Here is a 16,939-nt window from a genome sequence, read left to right as displayed (position 1 = left end):
CAAAGCATAGAGGTAAGTCCTAGTCTTAAAAGTAAGTGAAAGACTGATCTCCAGTTTTCGGAAGCGCTTGGTTGCACTTATTGCTGCTAAAGGTGGCACAACCAGAAGTTTAAGGGGGCAATTAGTTTTTCACATTGGTGACAGGTGTTGTAGAACTTTTTTTTTTTTAACTTCAATTAAATAAATAAATAAAAACTGTATTGTGCGTTTACACAGGTTGCCTTTGTTTTATGTGGTATTTTGTTTGAAGATCTAAAGTTTAGTATGAGATATACACAAAAACAGAAGAAGTCAGGATGGGGGAAATCACTTTTTCACAGCACTGCAACACGAGATGTGTTTGCACGCTGTACAGTGGTGGTTGCTACACTATGATCTGCTGTGAATTCTGGATAGTGTGAAAATGAACAGTATTGTAGGCCTGCTGCTGCTGTTCTTTCCCTATTATTTTTCATTTCATTTTTTTTCATTGTTAATCTAAAGCTGGAATATACAGTTTAAAAGTTAGAATAAAGCAATGACTCGACTAAGAACTAAACTAGCATAAAGCAGGAATATACATTTTAAAGGACAGCATAGAGCGTAAGAATCAATAAAGGTAGAATATACAAAGTTCACAGGTTGACAGTCTAAACTAGTATAATGCTGGAATTTACAAAGGGGTGTTGGCTATATTATCTGGAGATTGATGTAATGGCCGTAAATATGCTGCCACTGTCGCCAATAATCTTCCATTTATGTCATTCTAACACAATGACCAAATGGAAAATCCCTGCGTCAAATTCTGTTATCTTCTGGGATAACCAGTAGGAGGGAGATTTGACGAAAGACAGACAGACAGACAGACAGACACACACACACACACACACATACAAATATTGCACATGTGATAATGTGTGTCACCACATTTTCAGAAGCTTGCTTGTGAATCTTTAATAGATATCAGTGGCTCCTTCCCTAGGACTGTTGAGAAACCTAACCTTTAAAATATCTGTATTCTGATTGATTAACCATTTGCTGATATATTAACCAACACATATAACACTGTGCAAAAGTTTTAGGCACCCTTTTTTAGTACAAACTTTGTTATAGATTTTTTTTTTTTTATGTTATGACTACAACATTATCGAGTCAGTACAAAAACATTTTAGATTCCCAAACATTAGTTTTCCAGTACAAAATTAAACGTTACAGAAAAACGTTCGTATGTTGGTAAAGAAAACAGCGTATTACGTAAGAGACACTTTTCAGACAAAAAAACCATAATGAAGGCAGCTGGATTTTGCTGCAAAAATAAGAAGCGAGTGCGACAGTCTCCAGAAGAACCGTGATTGGTTCTGCAAGATGCTCAATAAAACTTACAGCTCATTTCATTATAAAACTGCACTAATACTACTGGAGGCTACTTTTTATTTTTTATTTTTATCACACCAAATATCGGCTTTGTTTCATTTACTACTGTTCTTTACTGTATTTTTTAAAATGTAGAAACATTTAATTTAATTATTTTTGAAGACATCTTTACTCTACAGCATTTCTTTGCATGTGCCTAAAACTTTTGCACATGTGATTTTAAATTTGCATACAATGTATTAAATGCATAGAAATTGTTCAGACTCTTTAGACACTCTTAGACAATAAGAGTTCCATCCATCCATCCATCCATGCTCTATACAGCTTATACTTCAAGGTTGCGGGGAACCTGGAGCCTATCCCAGGGAGCATGGGGCACAAGGCGGGGTACACTCTGGACAGGGTGCCAATCCATCACAGGGCACAATCACATACCCATTCACACACCCATTCATACACTACGGACACTTTGGACATGCCAATCAGCCTACCATGCATGTCTTTGGACTGGGGGAGGAAACCGGAGTACCCGGAGGAAATTCCTGCAGCATGGGGAGAACATGCAAACACTGCACACACAACAGCACTGTGGGAACTGAACCCCCGACCCTGGAGATGTGAGCTAATCATTGTAGCTTTCTAAATAGGTTCTTCTTAAACCTTTTCTGATTGGGAACTCTTGTGTTATAGAGTTCTATATAGTTCCACATAGTACCTTTTCAGAAATGGATAAAATGAATAACATTTAAGATGTTAGATGAAACTTTTTTTTTTTCCACTTACTGTGCAGATAAATAATCCATGAAGTATTGTAATTCCTATTGTCACCTACTAGATACAGAATTTATGTACTGTGTTTGTTTTTAGTCATCCTATGACAAACAAAAGTGTATTTAATACCAATTTTTTTTCAAACCACTCATTATGTTTATTCCCTGCAGCAGTTCTCATGTGACCCTCCAAGCGTGACGCTAGTCACCACAGCAGTGACTCTTATACAACTTTAATACAAACAGCTGTAATTACAGTATGAACATAAATAATGAGCACTGTGACACAAACTTCCCTGCACATCTTATATCAACGGCTAATTTGCTATGACACGATATAATCTACTATAAAAGGGAGTCTTTTGTTTTAAACCATATGACATGATGACACTGGAGATGATGTTAAATCATGGGTTCTCAAACCACCAAGCCCCCTATGATCATAACACAGATTTATTTTATGAACATAAACCAAGTATTTATGTATTAGATAAATATGTACTGTCACATTTAATTGTTGGAGCCACTAGATCTTGAATTTTTGACCAACAGAAGCAAATCAGTTACCACATGTTTTAGATTTTACTGCTTTTTATTTATCTGGCATTTATCATTTGGAGTTAAGAAAATCTCCTACTTTTTGAATTCATCTCATGAGATTAGAATGTCAAACCAAGCTTTTCATGAGAAGACACATTAAAGAAACAAGATTTAAGAATTGGACATGAAATACAGTAGGGCATGTTAAAGAATAGGGTATGTTTTGTTCTTTGAATTTTAAAATGCATTTTTACTATAGAGGCTCCCTAATGTTCTTTTGAACACTATTTCAAAGTTTAGCGATGATGTAAGAAAAATCTCTTCCACTGGCTAAGCTGTGAGTGATGATGATCCTCAGGATTGCATCATGTCAATAAAGTCCTCAGGATGCTCCCAGAATTCAGAGGTTTAACCTTTTTTTTTGTACACATGAAACAGCAGGGGCACACGGTGGCTTAGTGGTTAGCAAGTTTGCCTCACACCTCCAGGGTCGGGGGTTCGAGTCCCACTGTGGCCCTGTGTGTACGTTCGCATTTTGTGCTGTGGGGGTTTCCTCCGGGTACTCCGGTTTCCTTCCCCAGTCCAAAGACATGCATGGTAGGCTGATTGGCATGTCCAATGTATCCGTAGGGTATGAATGTGTATGTGATTGTGCCCTGCGATGGATTGGCACCCTGTCCAGGGTGTACCCCGCATTGTGCCCGATGCTTGCTGGGATAGGCTCCAGGTTCCCCGTGACCCTGAAGAAGGATAAGTGGTATAGAAAATGGATGGATGGATGAAACAGCAGGTTATACTTCAATTAATTCATTTTGCATAGTATGTGAAACAAGGCACTGGCAATATGTACAGCTATATGTTACTTGCATTAATCCAATTTAAATTCACTACGCACAGTGAGCTGTGTCTGAAGACCTTGTGCTTGAAGAGGTTACTCTATTTTTGGTTTGGATTATTGCACAACAAAATTTAACCAAAATGTAACCAAGGAGCCAACGTAGGATGGCAGGGAAATCATTGTAGCATCAATACCTCATTCTCTTTCTCTCTGATCAAGTCCGTTGCATAAGAGTGCAATCTTCCAAAATGGCTCCATTCTGGGGGTTTACGTCATTTTGCCTGCCATTTTGTACCAGGCTCAGTTCCGGCATTTAAACATCTCCATGTGTATGAGGAAAAAGGTATTCGAAGTATTAACATTTACCTCAGATCAAAGCAAGACAGGCTGATTTTATGGCCTGGCGGCTGAATGGAAATGTTAAAAGCTTGAAAGCTAAAGTTCATTGGTTCATGATGGGATATTAATGGCTCAAACAAAGTAATGGCAGAATGATTTATGGAGTTCAGTGTTAATAGCTGTAAACACATTAGAACACTATTATGCAATCTTTCCATTTGGCATTCCAGAAATATTTCCATTTGGTTAAAATTTTAATATGTCTGCTTTCATTTCAAATTAATTTCTAATTCTGCTATTAGAACTTTGAAACATTAGGTTGTTGTCTATTATTAGCTGAATATATCCTATCACATTAGCTGATTATCTATAGGGTTTCCCAAAAGTATTCACACTATATCCATTAAGATAGATAGAACGCCTTAAAGAAATGAAGAACGTATTGAAATCATTCTCATGCCTGGATCGGGAAGCTGTCGCAAGGTTGCGATGGACTTTAACAGGAAACATGGCAAGAACATCACACACGACACTGTTGCCAAACGTATTAACAAATTAAAAAAGTCTGGAAGTGTTGCATAACAACTGAGAAGTGGACGTCCTCGAACATCCACTGACGAAGGCACAACCAGCATCATGCTGGCAAACATAGTCCCCTATGAATGGAGACTTTTGGGTCACCCGGTATTCCTAGCCAATATGGACATATACTCTACTGGCCAAAAAAAAGGGCCAGTTCCACAATGGCAAAATATGAAGCTTTTATTGGTCTCAACAACAAATCATTGATCAGAAAATTAGCAAGAATTAACCGAATGCACTCTTGAGACCTTTGTTTAATTCTCGCTAATTTCATGACCAATGATTTATTGTTGGGACCATTAAAAGCTCAATATTTTGCCATTTTGGGCTTGGCCCATTTATTTATTTTTGGCCGGGAGTGTACACATTTAGAAGAAAACGGTTCCTTTCAGTGTTGCTAGGGTGGTACCCTCAAGGAACTCTTTAGCATGTATCTATTACATGGTAATGTGAATGCAGGATACCTCATCAAGGAATTCATTACATGATTGTTATATCTAGCTATAACTAGGTTTTGAAGTGATACTTTATTCCAGGTAAAAGATCCACACAAAAAGGTACAAATGATGCACGACTGAGGATACCACCCCAGTAACAAGGAAACACTTTTTTTTTAGAAACTGTATGCAAAAAGACGTACAGTTCAAAACTGAGCAGTTGGGATGTTACCGACTATGAATACATTATTACAAATGAACAAATGTGTTCTAAACAGATACAAATACAGATATGAATATGTGGTGCAGAATTGGTTTTTTGCTTGCTTTATTGTTGTAGAAAGGTTCTCATTGCATCTGGTTACTCTTAGAGGAGGTTTTTACTTTCATACTGTCAGATAATGAAGCTTGCTGTACAAAGAAAGACCAAGCTGATTGATGTGAAAGGATTCATTTATGATGGTTAGGGCCATGGTGGTTTAAATTAGACTACTAGTTTGTTCATATTTTGGGAAGTAGAACCAACTAAATCTGTTCAAAAATAAAAGGCTTGCACAAACAAAAATACTAACTCTGCGAGTGGGATTAAGAAAACAGTTCTGCACACATCTCTGACTGAGCCCAATTATGAGCTGGAGTGATGTAACTGAAGTTGAGGAACTGTGACAGACAGAATTCACACACCTTGGCCACGGCCACTCCAGGTTTAAATCCACATTCAGATTAAGATCCAGATATTTGGAGCCCTAAACATATACAGTTAGTGACGTTGCTTTATACCCCTACTGAACAGGAATTGGTCAAAATACTATTTTAGGCATTGACCATTTTTCCTGTGTAATGGAAAAAGGCTGCATCCCTGCTCAGCGTATAAAACCTGGCATTATCGATGCTAAGTGTTGATGCTTTAAAATGAATCCGAAGTGCAAAGCAAACCATGCCTGAATGTCTTATCAGTTACAGATCAGGGACTACATGCTGTGTTTCTTCCCTGATCATTTGATTGATGATAAGGTGATGAGTGAATGAACTCCGACTGTGTCTACATGTGACATGTGACACAGGAGTTTCATTGCCACCTCCTCCCACTCTCTGCTCCCACACTGGTTAATTATGAGTGCAGAAAAGCTGAACTCTGGTGACAGATGCATGACAGGTGAAATGTGTTAAAGCTGATTTGGTAGAAGCTTATATTTAGCTCAGCTGTGCGAGTAAAGCTTCTGAAGCTGTATGAGGTGAAACCAGCTGATAATTAAAGAATATTCATAGCGGTTGTAAAAATAACATGAATGTTTTTCTGTCTCATCCCATATATGTGTTAGTTCTCCGTCTGATCCTGGATTTGTCCGTTGTTCAAAGCTGTTGTCGCACTTGTTACCAAGACAACAAGTCTGTAAACTCAAACCTGCTCAGGAGCAGCTATCAACATAAACATGATTAGATTGCACAATTAGAAGCACTGTATATCCACTAAATCACACATTTCTATAAATATATTCTCGCTGCCCACTTTATTAGGAACACCTCATCATGTCATCTGCTTAGTTTGCATGAGCCTGTGCCTACATAAGCCTCATTTTCATGTGGTCTGATTAAAGTTTCAAAGTGTTATGCGTTCTGAGATGCTTTTCTGCTCAACACGGTTGAATGGAGTGGTTATTTGTTTTAGCGAAACCTTCCAGACAGCTCAAACCAGTCTGGCCATTTTCCTTTGACATCTCTCATCAGCAAAGTATTTATTTTTGTTCGCCGAACAGCTGCTCAGTGGATGTTTTTTCCACCAAGATTCACCAATATTCTGAATGACTGTTGTTTGTGAAAATCACAAAGATCACATTTTTTCACCCCTTTCTGATTTTTAATGTGGACATTCAACACAACTTTTGACAAGCATCTGAATGATTGTATGCATTGCCCCGCTGCCACATGATTGGCTGATTAAATAATTGCATGAATGAGCAGGTGTACAGGAGTTCCTATTAAAGTTGCTGGTGTGTATATTGCGTGATAAATAAGATTAATAAGATCGTCATGGAATTGCTATTTTGAGTTCCGAGATTAATTAAATTTGTGCTCTTGTGTGGAAAAAGCGATTTAAACAAGCAGCTTAATTTGTTTAGTAAGTATCCATTATGGTGTCAATGTCAAATGCTTGGGGCTGTGACATACATTGCAGTTTCCATCTATAGCATAATTTCAGGAGGACAACTGCAAAATATGTTTTTCCTAGGTCTATTGAAAGTGAATACTGAACTCTGCATACTAAAATATGTCTTTCACACCATTTCTGAGCAAAAATAAACCAAATGTGCTATTTAAAATAATTGTGCAATCTTTGGTGATATCTTGACTCTGATTCAGTATCCTGTAGCCACATTAACTAGAACTGTGTGTGCCTTACTACCTCGTGTGGAAGAAAAAGAAAGAAAGCGTGTAATAGTGTCTTCAGGCTTTCATACCATTTGCATTAGCCATCTCACTGATAAATGTTTCGAGTCTCGATAGATTTGCCCTTTCCAGTCCAAATAACAGTGTGCAGTTATCTCAAACAAGTCCATCCTGCTGCTGATCCAGTTTCCAGATGTGTCCGAAAGAACCAAATTAGCCCGTTATAAATGATCATGATTTAAATCTGGCATACATCATTTTGTGACCTTAGTATTAAAACGATAAAAACGAGTGATAGATAAACTCTAAAAATACAGGTCATGATTTTATCATGGATCTTGGATATTTAATAATAAAATTATGCAAGTAACTGTTTGGACCTGCTTATACAATATAAAAATGGTAAATTGCTTATTGCATGTGTGCTGTGAAAGACATAAGGAAATGACAATGCACGTCAGTGATTAAACATGATTTTTTGTGATCCTACCGTCTCAACTATTCATTTGCTCAGAATCAACACTGGTCGGAGAAAGTAGCAATAAAGACACCGTGTTCTCAAATAAAATTGTAAGCTCTAGAAGTCAGTGTCCAGGTCACATTAGGAACGAGGGCTTTTCTGAATCTCCACCCATTTGTTTTAGCATTCAACAGCACCCTTTCTCATTGAGCAGGAGAGAAGAGAAAGGGTGGAAGGGTAACGTGTGAGTCACCACGTACTGTAGGTTGATTCATAGCAAAACTCTGCCTATTTATTGTCAGTGGACACTGCCCTGAGGTAATGTTGGTTCTCTAATAATGACACAATACCCTGGTGCCATAGAGCTAAAATAATGGCTCTTAGGTTAACCCTCCCTGAGGCCACATACAAGGAACAATATTGTGGCCATCACCATCTTTCTCTGAGAATCACTGGAGTCAGATTCTGTCCTAATGACTAAGCCAGCTTTGAAAGGTTATTAAGGACAGGAAATGCAGAAATGCATACAGTACAGTGAGAGTGGAAGCAAAGCTCACTGACTGGTTTAATAGATATTTCAGCCAGTATACATATAATCTACAACTTCATATATTATAGAGGGAAAAAATGGTAGCACTTTCTTTAGCAAGTCCAATGAAGACAAGCTACAAACCACCTACAGACTCTTAATGACCTGTCACATGACTGAAAATAATCAGCTACTTCTAAATAATACATATGTCAACAGTTTAAGTTTGCTGATTTCTAATACTTTATCAGATCTGCACACACTCTATATAGTATCAACGTCTTCACTTTTTCTTTTACTAAAGGTCTACTGTATGGTTGTTAAATACGGAATTAACATAATGGGGCATGCTTTTACAGGAAAATAATCAAGGGCAGGCAAGTGTATGTTACTGTTACCACCCTGACGTTGATGAGTTTCCTTTAACTCCATGTCCCAATGTGTATTATTCCATGTATATCACAGCAACTGTGCTTGTTTTTGTTTTTAAAGACAAGAAATTTAATACTTTGGCAGTTACATTTAATGTTTAATGTGGAAACAAGTTATTTCCTGTTATGTTTTACGTTACAGCAGCTATAAACAGATGATCTGTCACCAGCCTCTCTGTTTATTCTCTCTCATGAACTTAATAAAACAGAATGAGACATTAATAAACAAATAAATGTTTCCTTACAGAAGACATGACCATATTAATATTTACAAACATTTAAAAAATCTGTTTATATTCCGTGCCCACCATACATGTCGCTGTGTATGTTGTTACCATAGACACAGTAACACATTCAAACAAGTGTGATTTGCAGCTGCACTACCGTCAGAGTAGAACACACTCTGATAGATAATTCATATCTGATCATTTAAGTGATCTGTTGTATAAATGTTAGTATATAATATATAGACTATCTGTTTTCTATGCAGTATTTTTGATGATCCAGTTTATAACTCCTGATGTTTAGTAGATCATCTACAGAAGAGCAACTCATCTTCAGTGAGATCATAATTTTTAAATTCAGCTCCTGTGATGTCAACTGACACATTTTAGGATATGATTTGTTCAAACGTACTTATACAGTTGATAGGCTGCTACATGAGAGTTGCTAGATGGTTTGAAGAGTCTGCATATCTACATGAAGTATTACCAAAGAGGTCATACACTTAAAATCTTTGAAAGGAGGAATAATTTAACATGAGTTCAAACACATAAATTTGAAACAATTCACATGAAGTTGTTTTAATATGAACTGAAATCAACCTAAATCCTTCTGTACATTTTTTCCATCCATCCATCCATCCATTTTCTATACCGTGCATTCTACAGGGTCACGGGGAACCTGGAGCCTATCACAGGAAGCATGGGGCACAAGGCGGGGTACACCCTGGACAGGGTGCCAATCCATCGCAGGACACACTCACATACACACCCACACACCCATTCATACACAACCAGCTTACCATGCATGTCTTTGGACTGGGAGAGGAAACCGGAGTACCTGAAGTAAACCCCCACAGCATGGGGAGAACATACAAACTCCGCACACACACGGCAGTGACGGGAATCGAACCCCCAACCCTAGAGGTGTGAGGAGAACGTGCTAACTAACTAAAATGATATTGAAAATATACACTGGGAAAAAAATCTGCATTTGATATTATTACTGTTGAGTCCTGTGTAAAATGTATTAATATAAATTAGTTATTATAAATTAATTATTTTCATAATTATGTATATGTGTGTGTGTGTGTGTGTGTAATATATATATATATATATATATATATATATATATATATAATATTTTAATTCCATTTTGAATTAATTATGGCAAATTCATGGATTAAAAAAGTAAATACATGTAAACATCTTAATTTACTGTCAATGGACAAGAAATCTTGTCATTTTAAGATCCTAATTCTGACTTCCAAAAAAACAGTATTGATTATTGAATATTATGTGATAATGGGTGTTTGCAATCAGCCCCGGTTGATAGAGTGTTCTCTAAAAGCTTGTGTTTGATTTATTTATTGATTTGCTGACGTTTAATACCTTTCCTCTTTTGACTTTTTGGACTTTCCGAAACAGGAGTCTGGGAAAAGAAGCATATGGTGTGTGTGTGTGTGTGTGTGTGTGTGTGTGTGTGTGTGTGTGTTTTGTGATAATGAATGATTACATAATTAATTACACACTCACACACACACACACACACACACACACACACACACGTAAAAATTCTAAAAAAATAAATAAATAATTTATCCCATTATTTTCAGGATCTCTAAAAAAAACATTAATAACCAAAAAAAATCATAGCCAAAAAAATTTGTCATTTCAATTCAATTACCTATAACTGTGTGTTCTTTAGGGAACCCTTGGGACAATCTGTTTTATTCTAGAAGTGCTTAAATGCAAAGACTTTTTTTTTGTGCCTGCGTCAGAGTGTAAACACACACTCGATCATGATTCGTCAGTCCCGCTGCAGGCAGGACTGAGCCATATAAAGCCAGGCAGAGAGGAGGAGACTGCTCTAAGACTCTAGCGATCCTTTCCTTGACAAATCATACGTGTTTCTCTGCGTCTGTTGGATTTGTTTTCTCTTCACCGCCACCATGTGTAAGGGGCTTGCAGCCCTACCTGCAACCTGTTTAAAAAGGTATGAGCTTTTTCAAACATCTTTTGGCTTGTTTCTATGTACATACAATTTATTTGACTTTACTTGAAAACAAAATCTAAGTACTGTTTATCGGACAAGAGAACATGAGATTAAGGTTATTGAGTAGGTGATGTGACATTTGTTTAAGAACACTTGACAAAGTGAGCTTCGTTTATTCACATGTCTTAGTGAGATTTCCTTTTGGCAAATGATTTCACACACATTTCCTTTACAGCGCAAAGGACATAAAACATAAGATTGGGTTCCTGCTTCAGAAGGCTGAGCCGGTTCAAGAGCAGAAGCCTGTGAAGGAAAAGGAAAAGCCTGCCGTGGAGAAAAGGTGAGAATCGAAAGATAAAAGATCACACTGTCTTTTAAAAATGTATTTCATATGAAGACTTTTGATGGTTATACAAACTGGATAGCTCCAATTAATTTTTTCAAATGGTAGAATTTAGTTATTTATTTATGTAGAAAGGAATACAATACAAACAAAAAAATCCAATATGTCAATTATTCCTTTTTCAATTATTAAATCTTATTTAATTTCAGTTTAGATGTCATTAAAAGATCAAATATACCCAGATATCAAAGTTGTGACTAAATAATAATTATATTTATATAGATATATATAGATAGATACAGTATGAATATACTATACTATGCATATACTATGAATTAGTATATAATTATATATATAACAATATAACAATATACACTTTTGTAAATACTATAACAATATATTTATAATATTTATCTATTCATATTCTTACTGTATAATAAAAACAATACGTGCTTATCTTAATTTTTTTTTTTCTTTCTATAATTGCAGCTCTGCTCCTATTGATACTGAGAAATGGAAATCATCATTTAACAACCTGGTTAATAATGAAGGTAAGTGAGAGCTTTCATTAAATGAAAGAAATTAAGGTGTAACATGAATGTGTCATTTCAATTCCACCCTGGTCCATCAAGATAAAGGAAGTAAAAGTCACAGCTAGAGCGAAACTTAGATTAAGTGGGAGTGTGAGTGCTTCTGTCATGGGGCCGACCTCGTGGCTATGTTCTCATGCCTCTGGAAGTGTGCTACGTGTCCACATCTTGGCCTCAGTGGCCTCCAAGCAGTTCTAGTTTTATGCTCTGTTAGTCCTTTAGGGGTCAGGCACCACAGGGACAGAACTGAAGAGCAGGGCTTTCTGGGAATCTCGTCAGAGTCGGATCAGTGACCTCTACATTCTGGATGTCCTTAAAGGCCTTCAACCCCCCCCACCCTACTCCCTTCCCCAGAGACTGAAGTCAGATAGACAGAAGCAAAGTTCATTTAGATGACATAAAGTTGTGAAATTTGCATCAATCATCCAGGTAACAATGCCTTCCCTCTCCTCTTTCAGTTGGACGGGCTGCCTTCACCGCCTTTTTAAAGTCCGAGTTCAGCCAGGAGAACATTGAGTTCTGGGTGGCGTGTGAGGACTTCAAAAGAACTCCTGCGCCTGAGATGCAAGCCAAAGCCAAGCAGATTTTCAAACAGTTCATCGACGTCGATTCAATGAATGAGGTGAGACAACATCCTATACTAACCTATTATATTATTTACATATAGGTGAGGTAGAAAAACATTTCACAAGTGATTATGTGAGCAATATGTAATAACATGTGACAAACAAGTGAAAGTGCACATCTTATGCCTGAAATTACATGTGTGAATTCAATCCGTGGTATCATGGGAATAATATATTATGAACAAAGGACCTATATGTGAAAAATGAACATGTGAAAAGACATGAATCATGTAAGAAAATCACAAATAAAACCACATGCCATATATGAACTTTCTTTTACTTTCACACTATCCGTTGTTACCAAGATGAGGACGGGTTCCCTTCTGAGTCTAGTTCCTCTGAAGGTTTATTCCTCAGATCATCTTAGGGAGTTTTTCCTCACCACCGTCACCACCGGCTCGCTCAATAGGGATAAATTCACACACTTAAAATCTGTATCCTGTGTTTATATATTTCTGTAAAGCTGCTTTGAGACAATGTCCGTTGTAAAAAGCGCTATACAAATACAATTTAATTGAAGTGAATATATGGGAAAACAACAGCACTTGAATATAAATGTAATCAATAAAATAATGATAAATTATAAATTAGATAAATAATAATTAAAAAAACCCCACATGCTCTCAAATAGGCATAAAATGTGTTGGAGAAATAAATAAATAAATAATTTGTGTGAAATTTCTGTGAATAAATCGATTATTTTCAAAACTTTTAGGTCAATTTGGACTCTGCAACAAGAGAAGAAACTCTGAGGAAGCTGGAAAAGTGTGACGTGACCTGTTTCGACGAGGCTCAGAGTAAGATTTTCACGCTGATGGAAAAGGACTCATACAGGCGCTTTCTGAAGTCCAAACTGTTCCTTGACCTGTCTCAGCCATGCAGGAATGAGAAACACTGCCGTCTGGAGAGGAAAGGGACATTTACTGAGATTAACCACTGTCTCCTGTCTCATTGTGCCTAAATCTAAGACAGAGATCTTTCTTAGGCTTAGAGTTTGGGGATCAGATCACTTGTATAAGGAGGGCAAGAGAGTTAAAGGTGAAGGGTTATGTCACTGAAGTAAACACAATTGGTCTAACACCAGAAACAGCAAATAAGAATGTGCTTTAATTGTTTTTTCAGGTGCATTTTGCTTTAATGTGTTTAGAATAATTTGAGAAAATTATTCAGAACCACCAGTGCAGCATTTCTGTTTATTACTGTATTTTGGTAATTTTGTACACAAACAAAAATAAATAAAAGAAAAAAAAAGAAGCCACCTTTGAAACCCTATCAGACGATGTTGTAAGAATAAAGTTTACAGTGTCTAAGTGAATAACTGTTACAGAAGATAAGGAAGGCCTGGGCTACATAACTGTTTAATCTGTGTATGTTATATATAAATAAATCTAGTCTTAGTAACAATGAATGATGCTCTGGAATACTAACGACAAACAAATGTGACAAGTTATATTTATGAAATGTGATGTTGTCCATTTGTTACAGTGCTGTGAATTTAACAAGTCTGTCCTATTGTAATGTCACTTTACTGTAAGTCTTATTAGAATAAATGGATTTAATCTGTTTACATATATGTTTATGCGCATGTATTACACATATTTATTGTAGTATTTATGAATAAAAATGTCCAACCCAACACAATATGGTCTCTGAGATTAAATAATACAGAAAATAAAAAAATTGAGAAAGTAAAAGGGGACGGATTGAGATATTCTTTACAGGTAGAGAGAGTGTTCAATGTGATGCTCATGTTATAATTTAGAGACGATCATCGTACTGTGATGCATTTATGAAAGTGAAACATGACCAAACGACAAATGTGTCATATACCATCATGCCAGTTAACATGTCCATTCCCTCCATAGCTTTTCACATTTTTACACATCTGGTTATTTTAGGGGCTTCAGAGGGGGCACAGTGGCTTAGTTGTTAGCATGCTTGCCTCATACCCCTGGGGTTGTGGGTTTGATTCCCGTCGCCGCCTTGTGTGCATGGAGCTTGCGTATTCTCTCTGTGCTTCTGGGACTTCCTCTGGGCACTCTGGTTATTGTCTATTTTATGAGATTTAATAATTTACATAGAAAACAATGAGCAACAACTGGAGGAAACCTGTACACTGTGATACAGAGCAGGAAACTTTCCATCACCTCTTACAGATCTGAACTCTTTAAGATGTTAACATAAGAACATGGCTTTTTAAATAGCGACCAGTAAAGATGTTGTCATTTAGGCTCCTCAGAAAATTTCTGCCTTGCTTGGGAGAAACACTTGTAAGGAGGTTAAGATTGTTTCCAGTCGTGCTTTTCAGACAGGCAAGGTTTTAAATGTCCCTGACCCCCCCCCCCCTTTTTTGTGTCTTTTCCAAACCATTACAAAAGTACATAGGAATCTGATTTAAAAACCCGATTTAAAAGTATTGGTGTTTGCCCCCAAACCTGGTATTTCACAAAATTTTGCAAGAAAATCAATTAGCCAGAAGTAATAAATGGATTACTAGATTCTCCATTTGGTGTAATGTATGAAAGCCATTGTGATTTTATTATTATCTTATTGTTTTTATTTATTTATAACAACAACAAAAAACAACGTTGGACCAGTATACTTATCAAGCAACTATCAAGCTGGACCATGAAATACTAAAAGTTATATAAATAGAGAAGCCCAGTCTGAATACAGAGAACATTACGTGCATAAATATTGACATAACTTTTAAACTTAATCGACTATGAATACAGAACAAAGAAAAAGATATATACAAAGAGAAATAAATCCACCAATCAGGGACAGTCGAGTGAAAGTAAATAATCTCTCACACTTGTGCACTCCACCCAAACCATTTGTCCACTGCGGGTGAATCCATTGGGTTTAGTGTTCCAGGGGGAAACGGGTAGTTGATAAACAAGTACACAGTGGAAAGGAGGCAACTGCATTGCTGAATGGTGAGTTCTGGACATTCTGAGCTCAAGGAAGGAACTCAGACCAATCCTCCTGGTTCTCAGCACAAAATGATATTTAGAAACAGCTGACCTCCTGGTTTGCCTGTTCAACTTATTTGTTAACTTGTGGGTGGTAACCAGATGTTAAACTTACAGAGACACCCAGTTTCTTCATGAAAACTGGACCAGACCTGGATGTGAGCATGGTCACTTATAATGTCTTCCGGGATTCAATAGTAACAGAACATGTTTACAAAGATGAACTCTGCTGTTTTGAATGAAATAGGCAAACCATTTTGAGAATCGATCTATGATGACCATGATGACTATGTCCTTGTAACCGTGAGACTGATGGCAAGGTGAGACCAGGGTCGCTGGGGTGTGGGTAAGGTCATGAGTTGAGAAGCTGGTAGAGTGCATGGTACTATGGCTTGGGCAAATGTGGTGCTTGAAAAGATGAATCGGTATATGTCAGTCAACATGTCAGGCCACCAACATCTTGCACTGAATAGGTGGTAGGTCCTGTGTGTGTCTGGACCATCTGGTGATTTCTTTGTTGAACCAATAGATTTGTGGGTCATGGAGCTGCATCCAGGGAGATCCTAGAATGATGGGGTGCTTAGTAGTGACAGTAGTTAGAAATGAGATGTATTCTTGAGTGAGAGTCCTGACTTTGAGAAGGAGGGGTTTGTTGCAAAGTGTTACGGTTCTGTTTCCCATGTGTCCATCATCAATAGCAGGAATTTTCAGAGGATGTTGAAGTGATTGTGTGGGGATGTTCAGTTTCTGTCCGATGGCTTGGTCCATGAAATTGCCAGCAGATCTGGAATCAATCAATAAAACAGTGTTTTATCTGCACATTCAGAGTAATGAACTAGTGAGATCAGAAATAAGATGGACCCACCTTAGAGGAGCAGGTGAAGGTTTTGATTCTCTCAGTGTGGTTGTGTTTGGCTAGGGGTTTGGCACGAGAAGGAAACTGTGCCAGGAAGTGGTTAGGGTTACCATAGTTAGAGCAGAATTTTTCCATTCTGTTCTTCTCTCTCTCAGTGCCTTGAGCCACCTGGATCGTTGCAGAACAACTGCTCTCTGGCTGCGAGTTCAACATTTCCTTAGGCACTTGGCGGTTGCGAGTGAGGTGATCCAGATGAATAGCTAGATCAATCAATGAATTGAGTGACATTTTCTCATCTTGGCAAGCCAGTTTAATCACTGGCAAAATGTGGCCTTGAGCTCTGATTCATTCCATCCGAATCCCACTCTCTCTATGATAACTCTAAGGCATACTCAGCTGCAGCTCTTTGCCCCTGGATTATGGCAAGAAGCTGTTCCCCAATTTCTTTGTCTTTGGGGGAATGATCAAATTTCTACTGTAAAAGTTGCTGGACAATGGTTGTGAGCATTGCAACCGAAAACTTTTGCATTGGGCAGTCTCTTCTGAGTACTTGTCCGGATGGGAGGCGAGTGAACATGGAGGCGCAGCTGGAGCTCCTGGTGCAGCGAAGGTGGGCGGAGTTAATTTGTGAGCATCGTCAGCTTTGCATCCAGCTCAGCCAGTTG

General features: G+C 37.5%; 1 protein-coding gene across 1 annotated transcript; it reads left to right on the top strand.

Annotated features, from left to right (window-relative positions):
* The first annotated feature begins 10,729 nt into the window (after positions 1 to 10,729).
* rgs4 (regulator of G protein signaling 4) lies at positions 10,730 to 14,084 on the top strand. The gene is made up of 5 exons (XM_053636888.1): positions 10,730 to 10,884; positions 11,120 to 11,224; positions 11,717 to 11,778; positions 12,276 to 12,439; positions 13,159 to 14,084. Exons 1-5 carry the CDS (start codon positions 10,841 to 10,843, stop codon positions 13,402 to 13,404), a joined length of 621 nt encoding a protein of 206 aa, XP_053492863.1. The 5' UTR covers positions 10,730 to 10,840; the 3' UTR covers positions 13,405 to 14,084.
* The last annotated feature ends 2,855 nt before the right edge of the window (positions 14,085 to 16,939 follow it).

The sequence above is a fragment of the Ictalurus furcatus genome, chromosome 11, assembly GCF_023375685.1.
Source record: "Ictalurus furcatus strain D&B chromosome 11, Billie_1.0, whole genome shotgun sequence".
Lineage (NCBI taxonomy): Eukaryota > Metazoa > Chordata > Actinopteri > Siluriformes > Ictaluridae > Ictalurus > Ictalurus furcatus.
This window is presented reverse-complemented; position numbering and strand designations above follow the sequence as displayed.